Source organism: Dasypus novemcinctus, chromosome 1 (genome assembly GCF_030445035.2).
Source record: "Dasypus novemcinctus isolate mDasNov1 chromosome 1, mDasNov1.1.hap2, whole genome shotgun sequence".
Classification (NCBI taxonomy): domain Eukaryota; kingdom Metazoa; phylum Chordata; class Mammalia; order Cingulata; family Dasypodidae; genus Dasypus; species Dasypus novemcinctus.
In genome coordinates this window covers 100092486-100107439 of record NC_080673.1, presented here as the reverse complement: position 1 = coordinate 100107439, position 14954 = coordinate 100092486, and the positions used below count along the sequence as shown (strand labels likewise).

At 35.1% G+C, this 14954-nt stretch overlaps 1 protein-coding gene across 7 annotated transcripts in view; it reads right to left on the bottom strand.

Moving 5' to 3' along the window:
- PPP3CA (protein phosphatase 3 catalytic subunit alpha) overlaps nucleotides 1–14954 on the bottom strand; it is a 335265-nt gene that overhangs the window by 54365 nt on the left and 265946 nt on the right. For all 7 annotated transcript variants that reach the window (XM_004465503.5, XM_058294927.2, XM_058294930.2 and 4 more), the window contains 2 exons: nucleotides 13056–13133; nucleotides 10897–10991 (listed from right to left, as the gene is read on the bottom strand). In XM_004465503.5, coding sequence (XP_004465560.1) covers nucleotides 10897–10991; nucleotides 13056–13133 — 173 coding nt within the window. The remainder of the gene's footprint in view (nucleotides 1–10896; nucleotides 10992–13055; nucleotides 13134–14954) is intronic.

The following is a 14954-nucleotide window of genomic DNA, read 5'->3' as shown; positions in this document are numbered from 1 at the left end:
CTAATTTTTAAGACACTAATTAAATCCTTAGTATAGGTGTCTTGCAATTTAATGTTTAATCTGCTTGACTCAGTATCTAACATAGGTTCCTTTCACAGGCAGATTCTTGGTAAGTTCCATGTAATGAAAGAAATTCACCAATCTGAAATATTTTATTATTCATGGACATGAATAGCAGGTGTATATAACTTACTTGAAACTATAAGTTAATGATTTTGTATTTATCAAGGAGACACAGAGGTTTCTATATGTAATCCTTTTATGCCCACCTCAACCCTCAACTCACTTCTCTTACTTAGAAGGTGGAAAAGGCTTCTGACCCTTTATATATCTACTACACTTTGTACATGCATCCTTCATGCACCTATGAAATCCTTGTTAACTTTGTTAAAAGTCTCCTTGGATAATATTATCTTACTTGTCTAAGGAAAGAAGACTGTACTAGATACTTTCGTGAAACAATGTGAGAAAATCATATGAATGTATGTGTGAGTACACACATGCATGTGTTATGTTTCCCTTCTAAATATGATGTTAATGATTTTTGAGTCAGGTCATTATTCAAATACAGACTTTTTGTTAAAGTAAGTAGGACAAGGAGGATGGAAGGGATGAAAAAGGAACAGATCCCTTTTATTTTTTATAGTGCCTTGTACCATACCTGGCACATGGTTGATGTTCAATAGTGTTGGCTGAAGACAAGAACTAAGGAAAGGAAAAAGAGAAAAGAAAGAGAAGAGGGAGAAAGGAAAAAAGGGGGAAAAGGAAGGAAGACATGCAAAGGAAGAGAAAGAAAATAAAATTTTCAGAAACACAAAACAAATGACTCCTCAGCACCCTAAAAAATTAACTAACAGTGCATGAACAGAAGCCTGAAAGAAGCAGCATTATGCACCATCACTACTCTTCTAGGCTAGCTATCCTCTCTCATTTTATGATTTTGAGCAACCCCCCTCTCCCACCTGAAAAGGCAGTGGGAGTTAAGAGGTTACAGAACCAGTAGTTACAGAAAGCATGGCACTGTCTGAAATGACTAGTCTTGATTTAATTCTCCCTAGTTTAAGACAGGAAAACAGACACCATCATCTCACATTTCAGTGACTGAGGATCAGCATAAGATGGTCAACACAAGGTACTTAACATTTATCAGAAGATTGGAAAACTCGGCTCTACAGCCTTCCTAGTCTGCCTGACCACGTCATCAAGTAGGTGAGCAAAAGGCTTTTATCTTTCAAGAGAGGTAATGTAAGATTCATATAGGTGAAAGTAAAAGAGGTGTGGAGAAAATTCTGAGGAGATTCTGATACCTGGGAAGATAACATCTCCAAATTTGACACCCTTAGTTCTTGGGTGACTGATTTCTAGGAGATTTAGAACATCTGAGGACAGTCAATTTTATAATTTAGTTAGGTATTGAAACTAAAATTTTAGCTTAAGGGTGTTGTTTAGAAATAAAAGTGCTATGTACTTTTTTTTTTTTTTTTGCTGTGAATATATTGGGTTCCCTATAAAATAGGCATATTATTTCTTTTATGTTTCAGTTTCTTGGAGTCTTGTCTATTTCTGTATTTATGATTCTGTGCTTTAGAGCCAGGAGGATCCTATAATGTATGAACCCAAGATTTATGCCTAGGGTCTGTAGGGCTTAGGAAAAACTACATAATACCTCAAACTTTTTCTAAAGACCCAAACTGTCTAAAATAACATACTACAAGTTGCCTTGCAAGTTAATGTTCAACATAGGCTGGAAATGCAAGTAGGAGGAGTCCATAACACCAATTTTAGCATGACTCTGGGGATGCTGGAAGTTACAGGTCATCGATACATACTGTTTATAGATGAATTATATACCAGCGAGTAAAACAAGTACTAATGGAGTGCCCTCCTCCTCCCCTTGCCTTTTGCTCTCTGAGTCATATCCCAGCCTAGGAGATGGATTACTGATTCTCATTACACCTTAAAGAGTTCTGAAGGGAGCCTTAAGGAATTTAGGAAAAAGTTAATGTGTCACCACAAAGGCTAAGCTCTCTATTTTAAAAATTGTAAGACTGTAAAATAAGTGGAAATAATACTGGCTCTGTCACACAGCAACTGTGTAAGCTGGACAAATATTTCTCTTTAATTATGCTTTAGCTTCCAAACTTGTACAATAGGGATAATAGCACCTGTCCTGCCATTTTCAAAGTACGAAGATCCAATCAAATAATATGTAGGATTTATATACACAATATTATATATGATCAGATGAACTATTTTGCACTTGAGAAATGTAAAATATTATGACTCAATTTCACATTCCTCAAGGAGTAGGTGGCTATCCAGTTTTAATAGTTTGCCATTTCATAATTACAATGTAATACATCAAATCTAAGTGCTGAGATCCAGAGAATTTACATCCCAAAAACTGATCTTTGGAATTAGCTCAAGTCCAGTGAAACTCTGGGAGTCATTTCTCATATTACAACTTCACACAGATAGTTGAATTTCATCCATTAAATATTTCTGTTGTCAACAAGAAAGAATCTGTTGTAGTTAGGAGTTCCTTACCAGTTTCAGCTGGCATATCTTTTATGTTCTGGTCTACATTATTATGATGCTAACAAATGCCTAAAGCAGGCCTAGACTAAAAGCAGAGAGAGATTTAGCTGAAGCTTTATGTACTGGAGGAGAATGGCATGGACACTGTCGATACTGTGCCCATGCACTGCTCTCATTCAACGCAGTTGATACATATCAGCTCTAAATGTGTAGCAAGGATAACTGTACTCTGGTAGGAGGTACCTTAAAAACTTAAAGTAACGGTATGTAATCAAAGAAAAACTTTTTCACCTTCAATCTTGTACTTGGTATCCACTCTTGAGCTGTAGCTTGCAATGATTTCTAAGAGTATCTCTAAGATACCCTTAGCACTGAGTGAAGATTAAGCCTGCACACTGCATGGCAACATCATCTTCTATGGAAGTGATGTCATTGCAGACTTTTGACATTGTCAGAATAAAGTCCAGGAATCTCTTATTGGTCTAGAATTTCTAGATAATGAATAGCAAGGACAAGCTACTGATTCAAGTCTTTAACATCATCTGCATTGTTACTGTTTTTTTCACATTAAATGCTTGGTAAAGAGTTAGATTAACTATAGAGAAGTAGGCTTCCATCCAATGTAAGAGAATCTTCTAACCATCAGAGCTGTCAGAAAACAGACCACAGTGCACAGATGTTTCCCCCACTGATACTGTTCAAATGGCAGCGGAAGAGCACTGGACAATGAATCGGTATGGAGGATTTGGCATGGTGCACGGGGCTGTGGTTCCCCTGTAAGGTCTACTTTGAGATCTGAGATCCTGTCATTATAAAGTGAACTTTATATAATGAACTCCTGCCACTGAAAGTGAACTTTGAGATCTGAGATCCTGTCATTATAAAGGTTCAAACTTTGTGAAAAGTAAGGATTACCTCACACCCTGCGCTATTACTTACTTTTGCCAAAGTTCCACAATGACTTAACTGACGAAATTACAATTATGTGATGGTGATGGGTGTTTGTTAGAGCAAGGGTACAAAGATTATGTGTAGATTAATTCAGCTAAATATATGAGAGTGATTCTTAAATATTAAACCTTGATAGGTGATTCTCTATTTCACTCTCCCTCCTATTAATTGTTTAAATATGAGCAAGTTGACTATACTGGACTATTTAGAAAGTGGCCTCAAGAAATAATACTTTCACTGTCGAAAAGAAAAATACAAATGATTTAGGGCATACATTTTAAAGGGAGAAATGAATTTTTTGTTCCAGAAGAGTGTGAAAGGTTTTAACTTCATTCTTTTAATAATGTTTATATTTGGATATATATCATGTGTGATTTTTAAAGTGAAAACAAACCCTAAAAGTTTCAAAAGTTTTTCTTTTCTTATTGGAGAATAGTAACAGCCACCTAAACATAATGGAGCCATGAGTTGAAGAGTGGATCAGTACAAATGTCACACTGAAATCTTCTGCATAATGAAGGTGAGGCAGAATGGCACGAAAGGGGTCAACTTGTGGGCTCTGGAATTAGTCTGCCTGCATTTCAGTCTCAGTGCTTCCATTCACTAGCTTGCTTGAGCCTAATTGTCTGCGCCCCAGTTTCCATCATAAAATCAAGATTATAATGTAGTACATAGGGCTACTGAAAGAGTTACATATTTATGCACAGAGGCTTTTAGCATGCCTGGCATATGGTAAGTGCTCAGTAAATTCTAGCTATTATTATTGCTATCAATATATACGATTTATAGGAATAGAGGATATATATACATATCCTATGCTATCATGATTGAAGGGAAATATCTACTTTTCTAAGTATAACAGCAACTTAAGACTTTAAAATATATCAAATTATATCACTCAAGCTGACAATGATAACGACAATGTAAAGGAAATTATACTGTAATTACAATTGGATCAATTCCATATTAAAGAGTACAGGATATAAAATGCAGTGAAGGGATATTCTGCTGAAACCTTTCTGCAGTTAATTTTATCTATTCATCTCAGAGGGGTGATTTCTCTGAAAACCAATCAAAACTTCCTAATCTCAAGATCTCTTCATTCTCAAATGTCTATATAAATTTTTTTACCACCTCATACCGGTAATAAAAGTAGTTAAAGCTAAGAGTTTTCTTCATGATTTCTGGTTTGCTCCGTCATATGTTCTTATATTTCATACTATTTCTTGGTAGACTTCCCTAGGTTTAATAATCATTATAAAGCAGTTATCTACTCTAGTGTGTGTAATTCTAGAAGGTTAAAGAATTTTAAAAATGTATTAAATAAAAGAATGAATGAGTATGCTTTTGGGAATGCCTTATTCTTTTGCTTTAATAAAAAACAATACAAACTTGACCTATAGTTTACTAGCAAATAACAAAATGCTGCCATGAATATATATTCATATTTTCTATATTATAGTATGTGATTTGGGGCAGAGAGTTGCTCAAGACCAGTTAAGAGGACCTTCAGTATTGAGGTGATGACAGGAAAAGGTAAAGATAGGGAAAACTGTTGCCCCTGTGCAGTCTCAGGATTAATTTTATCCAAACTGTAAAGCAAATAGTAAGCATATTTGTGCCTGTGGATGGAAAAACACAATATTTTAAAAAAGGTTTATGTCAAAGCTAAAGAGTATGCCAATGCCTAAGACAGAGCTCAGACCCTTAGAAAGAGACCGTTGCTATTAAATTTGGTTCAACTCTGCTGAGAAGGGAACATTTTGCACTGCTGTAGAGAAAACAGACAGAAATGCTACTTAGAGAATTCAGGCCACCACTTCTACCCTCCTTCCAGAGAATCCATCTCCCTCTCCTGCCCAGAATAAAGAGCTGATCTGCTTGGTTCTGAATTTGACCCCTGAACCAGGAGGGTACCAGCTACCTGCAAATTCGTGAAAATTATTCTGAATGGTGAAAAAAGCTCCAAGGGCAAAAGAACTATGGTGTAGTACAAAGGACCGTCTCAGGGCCAGTAACACCACACTGTGTACATGGTGCTCCTGAGAGTTTAGTGCCCCTGCAAGAATTCAGGGGCCATGGCGAGCTGGCCTCACATATGTCATAACTACTCCTGTCTGTTCACATTGTGATGACCAATAATATTCTTACCTTGATTCATTATATTAGCAATTTAATCCTACCTTACAATGATAACTTTCTGCCAAGTCTTAATTTACCTGAAGCCCAGTCCTACTTTTGATTGGAAAATATTTGAAAATGTTGAAAATGTCATGTTTGGTGATGTTTTCTATAAGCAATTTTATCAAGTTGCCTTGTTTAAAAGTCCAAGATATCATAATAGATCTTTTTCTATCTATGTTAGACTTTTGCATCTCAAAATTTCAGCAAATGAAAGAATTTTCTTTAGCAAAAGAAATATTTTTCTTGTGCATCATCTAAACCCTCTATTACCCCTCCCTCTTTCTTGACCTATTTAATATCAAATTGATTTTTTTTCTGATTGTCATTTTAATCTCTGCTCTTGATTTCTAAATTAGTTGGGTTGCCATTTTGATTTTTCTCTCAAATCCAAAATAAGTTTAACTTAACAAATTTCCTTTATTTTACTGTGGGTCAGTAACTTTTACTGGAAATAGGGCATATACTCCTGGTGTGTGCATTTATATTTCTCTATGTATCTATCTACCCATTCATTCACCTACCCAACAGCTCATCTGAATGACAGAGAACTGGCACAACAAGGAAACCTACTGTAATTTACTTTAGATTCTTTTGAAACATAGGTGTATCAAAAGAAAGATACAGGATTTATGTCCTCAAATCAGGTTTCAAAACACATTTTTTCCAAAGGTCCATTACAGTGTTTGGCCAAACTGGATTGTTTGAAGCAGAATTCATGTCTGCCAATGTATTTCTCGGTATGAGGTTCTCAAACTCCACTAAGATTACTTAAATATCTCTTCCTCTATTAACTTTTTCCTGTTCCCTCAGACTAAATACCACTCTCATTTCATACCACTTTTTTTTGTAGCATTTTTCATAAACATATTTAAATAGATGCTGATGGAATTATTTACCTAATGCCTCTCACACTACCTAATTATAAACTTTACTAGGGTGGAGACCATGTCTGTTTTGTTTATTTTATATCCCCAACAATTAGAATAGTACTTGGTATACAGTAAGTTCTTAATAAATGTTCGTTGCATTGGTGAATGCATGAGGCTAAGTCACCTTTACAAGTGGAAAACTGTTAAAGCAAAAAAAAACTCTTCAAGGCTATATGTCTATCGCTACATTTTTCTTCTGTTTGGTGTATTACAGTAATTAGGAAATAGGTGTTCCCCTAGGGCTACAGATTCATGGGAGAAAAACAATTCAAATGTGTCAAGTGCTCTGCAAATGTTTAACTCCAAATTGGAAATGGTACCAGCACTTCTACTAGGGCAATAATTTAAAGTGAGATAAAGCTCCCAGGTCAACACTTACAGAGTACTTTCGTACACTGTCTTTCTATTAATTCCCCAGGGGGAAAATGCTTCAATCTATGATATACTGGTGCCTATTATGTACAAGGCAAGCTACTTGGCTTTTCAAAGTATATCTAAAAGCCTCTGTTTCAAACTAATTATAATCTGATTAAGAAGTAGGAATTCATGGAAAAGCTAACTAAAAAAAAAGATAAGTATAAAGGCAAATGATCTGCATGGTAGACTCTTAGAGAAGGACCTTCAACAGAATTCTTCATGGAAACAGTAGAATAGGTCTAGTCCATTTAGAAGGGCAGAAAAGAGCCAGACAAGTATTCCAGCAGGAATGAAGTCAATGGGCAAAAATGAAGAGAAATGGAATACTAAATGTTGTTCAGGGCAAGGAAGAGAACAATTTGCCCAAAGTAAAAGGTTCACCCAGAGAGAAGAGGAGAGATAAGTAATAATATAGGTTGATTCACATTGTGAAATTATAAATAAGAAGCTAATGAGAAGGAATATTTTCCTGCCAGCTTCTGTGAAGCCTTAAGTTGACAAGTGGCATAATAATATTAATAACAGCATAAAATAGTCACTGATGACAATATCTTAATGTTGCACAGCATTTTGATTCAAAGCAATTTCATTTAGTATCACAAAAAACCGGGGTTTTTTTTTTCTTTTCTAATTTTACAGGGATGCCCCCCGTTTATCCAATAAATTTAAATGAATTAGTTGTTTAATGGTAGAGCTTTGATTCAGACTTACTTCTTTTGCCCTGACATTTTGCAGGAGTAAGCAAAAGTTATCAGAGTGAGGATACAGAATGAGAAACTGATGAGAAGACAACTATGGTAGGGCAGACCAGAAAGGATAAGGACTGAATGAATTAATGTGGGACACACCAAGGCATGGGACATTTACAGTATTTTCAAGAGCTCCAGTCTTCTTAACTATATGAAAGTTGCTTATTATATGCAGGCAAATATGAATTATTAATCAGAAGTACTGGACTTTTATCTGATTATAACTATTAGTGGTTATAATATTTATCTGATTATAACTATTTATCTGATTATAACTATTACTGGTTTTAAGATGGCAGAAGAAATCTATTTGTCTCAGTCTTCCATTTTGCCACAGAGCTCTTACTGCTACCTTAATTTGCAGGAGCTTTAAAAATCTTACCATGCTATAACTATTATGTTATAATTCCAGAATTCTTTAGGGTCATCTTTTTCTAATAATCGAATGGTTAATTCATAATCTAAGAATCTTCAATGTTTCCATTCATTGTGTTTTGAAGGTACTTGTGATAGAATTTTATTGCACTGCTTTTTAAAATTCTAGTTAACATTTTTTTATTCAACTACAGTAATCCTCACTTTAGCAATGAATAATTGACTCCCACTCCCACATACTGTACGCAGTGTTAGCATAATAGCTTTAAAGTGTTACAGAAATTTTACACAAAAGTCTTTTGAAATTACGCTCAAACTGAAGAATGCCTCTTTCTCTCTTCTTTCCTATCGGTTTATCTTCTCTCAGAAGAATTCTTTCTTTTATGGAAATGTTCCCAAACTCAAATGCTTCTATCTCCTTCCTGTGAGATTGTGATCTACCCCACAGGCAAGAGAACACAGTGAAAGAACTACAAAATCTCACAGATAATGATGCACTGGTGTCTTTTTTTTTTTTTTAGTTCCTACCTTGTCAAATCAGGACCATAGACAAAGAGGAAACACATACCTCATGGGAGAAAAAGCTATTGGTGTCAAGTATTATGATGAATGGAAATGTCTAAGTCTGTTTATATGGAGTAAAATCCAAATTTCCTTCATTTTTCAGTGTTTTTTTTAAATTGTTAGAAAAATTATAAATATTGCACATATTACTTGGAAACCAGTCTCTCTGGCAAGAAAATAAATTGGACATGCTTATCACTAAGCTTAATAGAAAAAATTAAGAATGATATATAAAACAATAAAAACAATTAAGTGTTCATAATTTATATGCATTTGGTAAGTTTAGTCTCAAGAACAAATCATAAGTACATGTCATATGATTACAAATTCTTGCATTCCTTTGAGGTACCTCGGGAATCCACACTAGTGCAAGATGGAGAAATTTCACCCAATTAAAAGGGATTTATTGATTTTGTTGGAGGGAAAAAAAAGTTTCAAAAACATTGGCCTAGACTTTATTTGTTCCTCTTCCTAATCAAACCTCAACCATTCTTCAAGGTCCAGATCATATTTTATTGGTATGGCCTTTTCTGACTATTCTAGATAATCACCGCTTATTCAATGTGCTTAGTGTCTGACTCTCTTGGTTTATACTTTATCATATAGTGTCCTACATTTTAATTAAGTCATCCAAATTTCTTGGTCTGTCAATTGGCTTATAAACGCTTGGGTGCAGAAGACATGTATTATTTAATTTGTATTCTGTCATCACAGATTGCTAGGGACAGCACCTCTTTCCTGGTTCCAGAGGGGAAGGCCCACCACAGTCAAAATGACAATTGTGTGGGCAAAGCTAACTCTATTCAGTGGTGCCAGTCTCTGGGCTTGAGGGTAGGGCAGTGAGCAGACTCGGGAGAGTCACAGTGGAAGGACAGAGCAGAGCAGGTGCATCTGGGAAGGCAACCATTAGGTGAGAAGCATGACAGTCATTATATGCCATGTGCCTTCTGGAGCATGATGTCTGATGGCACTAGACCTTGCAGGAGTCAGGGTCCAGCCTGAACAGCAGGAAGCAGGAAGTCCTAACTAGGAGAGCAGGGCATAGCAAAAGGGTGGAGGTCTAGTCCCCACGGGGAAAGCGGAAGAAGAGGGAAGCTCTGGAGACTGAGGATACTTGACAGGGTTTGGGAATAAAGGTGGCCAACCACGTCCCACCTCAGGCATCCTGGACACCAGGCCCTGTCTGACGTCACTTACTCATGAAAGTGCCTCCTAATTCAGGAGTTTTCAGATTGACTCCTCAGCTTTATTTGACTTCACATGAATTATTTCATTGCTTTTTCTCTTTTTGTCTCCATTTCTCTTCATCTCAGAAAGCCACACTCAAACATTGCCTTTATAAAACCTGGGCCAATGCCAACTACAGTTAATAGCTTTAACTCGCAGATCACATTTAATCACCCATTCTGACAGGCCTGTGACATTTTTAAATCGTGACCTAATAAAGAGATTCCCTTTATGACAAAAGATAGTATGTCCCTGCTCCTCCTCTTTTTGCTATAGTCAGTAAATAATACCCTTTTGTTTCCTTGTCTCTTTCAGAAAACACAAGTCACTGAAGGAGAATATCAGGGTTTGGTCCCAGTTCACCACTTCCTAATTGAGTGACTGGGCAAGCTGGTTACATGCAGGGTCTCTGTTTCTGCATACTAAAAAAAAAAAAAAATGGGGCTGGAGTGGGGGTGGTAGATTAATGATATTTACCTTTTTTAAAAGAATTAAAAGCCTAGCATAGGATCTGACTCATGGTTAATATTTAATAAATGCTATTTAAATTTGAATTACAAGCTATAGCTTCTCTCTGCTTATTTTTCTCGAGTCTTTACATGCATGATCACACTATTCTGATTTAAATTTGTGTCCTTTTTAAGGAAAATGATTTTGGATTGCTTCCAATTATTTTTTCTTTTGAAGCCTATACCCACCAGACCAGTAGCTGGCAACTCTGGCACATTAGAATATTCTAGAGAGCTTTTAACAAAATAACAGTGCCTGGGCCTCACTGCTGACCAACTAAATCTGTGTGTCTGAGGTTATTCACAAAATGTGTATCAAACAATAACTGTGAAAGTAAAGGAAAACAATTGGCTAAAACAGCTTAAATTAAAACCAAATCAAAGTAAAAACAGCTTAAGAGATGTTTCACATGTACGAAGACTGGGAGAGGGATTGAAGGAAAAAAAAATTACCTTTGTTATTGTATACATCTAAGTAATTTGGTGCTGAAAAAATTGTAATTAGAGAAGGGAAGCCTGTTGTTTGACTTTTCCTGTACATGCGATACCTAAAAAAAATAAATATAAGTTAAAACAATACTGGTATGGCAAAAAAAGATGATGCCACATTATAGATTTAGAAAGAGAAAATTAAATGAGTTAATTCTATCATTCAAAGAGGACCCAATTACATATTGGTACACAAGATTTTTTCTTTAAAATATGTTATAAACAGACACCAATCCATTGCAGGGAGATACTGAAAATCATATGTGCAATTTCCAAATAGGTCTTTTAAAGCTTAGCAGACCACAGCAGAGGATGGAATTTAGTGGAAAAGCATAATCCATATCCAAGTGTTCAAAAGAGAGGACAGAGATTACTGTACACAGATACACACTATCCATCACATTTTTCAGAAGGTTGACAATATATTTGACATAGAAAAAGACCAAATAAAGCAGTATAATATGTAAAACCTCCCCACTAACAGCAAGGTTAGTTATTTTCTAAACCTAGTATATTCTATTAAGTTTATATATAAATGATTTGTCCAGGCTAAGTGATGTGCTTTTCAAAGAATGTCTGGTTAAATCCCTGGGCTTTGTGAATTGAAACTGTTTCAATTTAAGAATTTTTATTTATTACAGGAGACATTGCCTCTTTTCTATGCATGTAAAAATAGTATCTCATGATGCCTATGTAATAGATTTTAGGATTATCTGTTTAGAAAAACTTCTTTATAAAGCACACACAAAAAATTCATCATCCTTTTGACAGAATAACCCTTCCTAATTTAGCTAGATTGTAAAGCTACAGCAAGACTTAACTTTAAAAATTTTAGGACTACACTGAGTCCTTTCTTTTTGGAACTACTGAGATAGATTACTTTTCCAAGAAGAAAACACCTCTTAAAAATGTTTTATGAAAGGAAAAAAAAGACAAAATGTTTTGTGATATTCTAGAAATAATTATTCCACTTACGGGACTGAACTTTGTCAGAAAAAAATATCAGAGTTAAAAAGACAGTAACATTCTCAATGCTAGTACCTTACTTTGTAAACCTAGCCTGGCTATGCCTACTTGACAACAAATAAACACTAAGGAGCTAAATGAATAACCTCAAGTTTCCCACTGAATTAATCAACTGTCAGTTTAAACAAAAACACTTGTTGATTTTAAGTGAGGCCCTTAAAATACTTTTCAAATAAGAAGATGATTTCAGATCTGTAGTAAGATTAAGATAAATTTGCCCCCATATCTCAGTTGAGACAGCCAGTCAAAAAAGCATGGTGACATCACTGCCCTGCAGAGTGAGAAAGAGCATCTGAGGACCTGACTGGTGGGAATATCAGCAGGTAGCTCGAACATCCACTATAACAGCGCTGTGTACGCAGTGTGGGCTCAGTTCATACCTGTTGATTGACTGCTTTAAAAAGCTGATGAATTTAGAATCTACCTTATTCAGGGGTATCATAGACATAAGTCTATGCAGACATGTATATTTTGGTTTCAGCACACCGATTATAAAAAGGAACACTCCTACTTTTCAGCAAACCAAGAATATCAAGAGTTGAGCTGAAGCATTTAATGGCTCCAGTCCTTTCACTGGAGCCTACTGGGAGCTGGTAGCAGAAACTTTAAATTAATTATGCTCAGTTCTCCCTGGTAAGGATTTAATACACTATTAAAGTGAGTATCTCCATTTCTTAGTTTTCTAAACCTCTAAAATTGGTCTACATTTGAAAAATTTAACAGATATTACTAAATTAATTTTATGTTATGCTTTTATTAGAATGTAGGATCTTCCCTCATCCCCAATTCAAATGTCCCTATTTTTTCCTTTAAAATTTTATATGGATCTGAAATGGTATTTGAGAAAACAAGAGTATAATATGCAATATCTTTTAAATATTTATGTGTAATTCTTCATTCAAACTGAGAAGTAGCTGGTAATTTACTCACTTATATGACAGTGGGAAGAGCAGGAATTGAGAGAAATAAGAGGCAACACTTTTACAGTGCTCAAGAAAATATGCTGTAAATTTACTTGTTCAAGCTAAAAATGGAAGAACTGAGGAAGTTCTAACAAAGAGTCAGTATGATTTTCATAAACTCACAAAACTGCTCACCCTGCATCCTGGGCTTCATGGGCTCGGAGTATGGATAACAAGTTATTGTGCTGTAAGAATTCACATACAGCCGGGTAACTGCCGGAGATAAAAAGAAAAGCATCTGTTACGAAATCATCAGGAGTAGTCCACTAAGCTCTACCATTAGATGTGTGTGACTTGATCAAGCATAATCAAACATATGACATTCATGAAACAAGCCTCTTGGTGCTAAGGACAGGTTTTCCCCCTTTGGCCGAAAAAGCCTTTGCAGCTAAACTTTTTACATAATCGGAAAGGGGTGGAGGTGTGTGAATTGAAAAATAGAAAAGGGTCATTTTGCGACAACATGAAGAAAGTGTCCACTCTCAGAGAAAATCAATTTTATCAGGACTGCACTTAAAAACAAAGTGAACAGAAGCATAAGTATAGTACAAGAATGCAATTTAAAATAAAAACCTCAATTTTCTTAAATACAGCAACTTACATCTGTTAGCCACAGGGATGACTGAGTTAGGAGTAAAATAGAGAGTGAGACTACTGGTAGGTCAAGTTAATGATAACTTTGGATATATTTAACTCATTATATTATTCAAAATCTAAATGAAAATTACAGATATTCATAAAGTTTAAAAAATGTGTACTTAAGGATCAACACAGCTTTGTCTTAAGACTCATTCTTTGATTTCATAAAATATCAAATATAAAATCAAGATGACTTTGTCTTTTGAGAAAAACCTCAAACCCAAGGATAAGCTTTGTCTTATAAATGAAATTTTAATTACAATCTAAATGTGAAAGAAGAAAAAAACCTTTGCAATCACTTTATCTCTTCTATGAGAATTTTAATGAGATAATGCATGTCATGAAAATGAGTAAATTTGACAGTTCAAATCAAAAGGACAACAAAGCAATATTAATCATAATATTAAAAACTGCAAATATTCATTAGAACTTAAATTATACACACTATAAAGAAACAATTTCTTAATTAAAAAGTAGCACATTGGAGGAAACATTTAGGTAGCATATATCACTAAAATAATTTTTAAAAAATAAAAATGAAAAAATATATCACTAAAATAATTTAAAAGAGAAGGTGAAAATAGTTTATTTGCTTTTGATTTTGTAAGAATTCCCTGATCAACAGGAAAACACCTACCACTTAAGGTGGCATAGGGCTGTAGGGAAGGTGATCATAAGGAAGATTTGGTTTTAAGTAAAATGCAGTCTGAAACCTTAAATACTTTGCATATGTGGGTGTGTGTGTGTTGAAAGAGAGGGAGATGGGGAGAGACACAGACGGACAGCGAGAGAGAAGATATTCACGAGGTTTCCATTTCCTAGCTGGTCCAGGTCAGTAAATAAACCACCTAACTGATAAGTATTAGCGTGTCTAAGGAGCTGGAGAAGATGTTCCAGTCTCTAAATGGAAATGTGTCCATATGGTACATTGGGTCACAAGCTGACCAGTGTGTCTTCAAGGGCTTTAGTTTTCTTTAAGGAGAAAGTGAGTATATGACCTTTCAAGACTGGGCAAGGGTCGGAAAAACAAACTTTACATCAGAAACACTGGTGTGTCTTTGAAAAAGAGCAAATTGTTTTTTAATCTATTTAGTTTTAAAGTGCCCCAGCAAGCATTAGCACAGAAGAGGCACTCAGTAAATGTTCCTTCACTATGTCTGGAAGCCATTTACTTATATTTCTTGTGTCTTCATGATGCCTCTTTATATAAGATGGTTTCCAGTCTTGTTACCACTGTCAGAAAGAGATTGCTTTCCTAGGTTTGTCACTTTTTTTCCCTTGGGCAAATAGTTTGGATGCACTCTTTAAATTTTCTTTCTTTTTGGAAAAACTTACACTGGTCTTATGAAAGCAGAACTTTAATATATTTTCTTAAAGTAAATTGGATACCCTTAT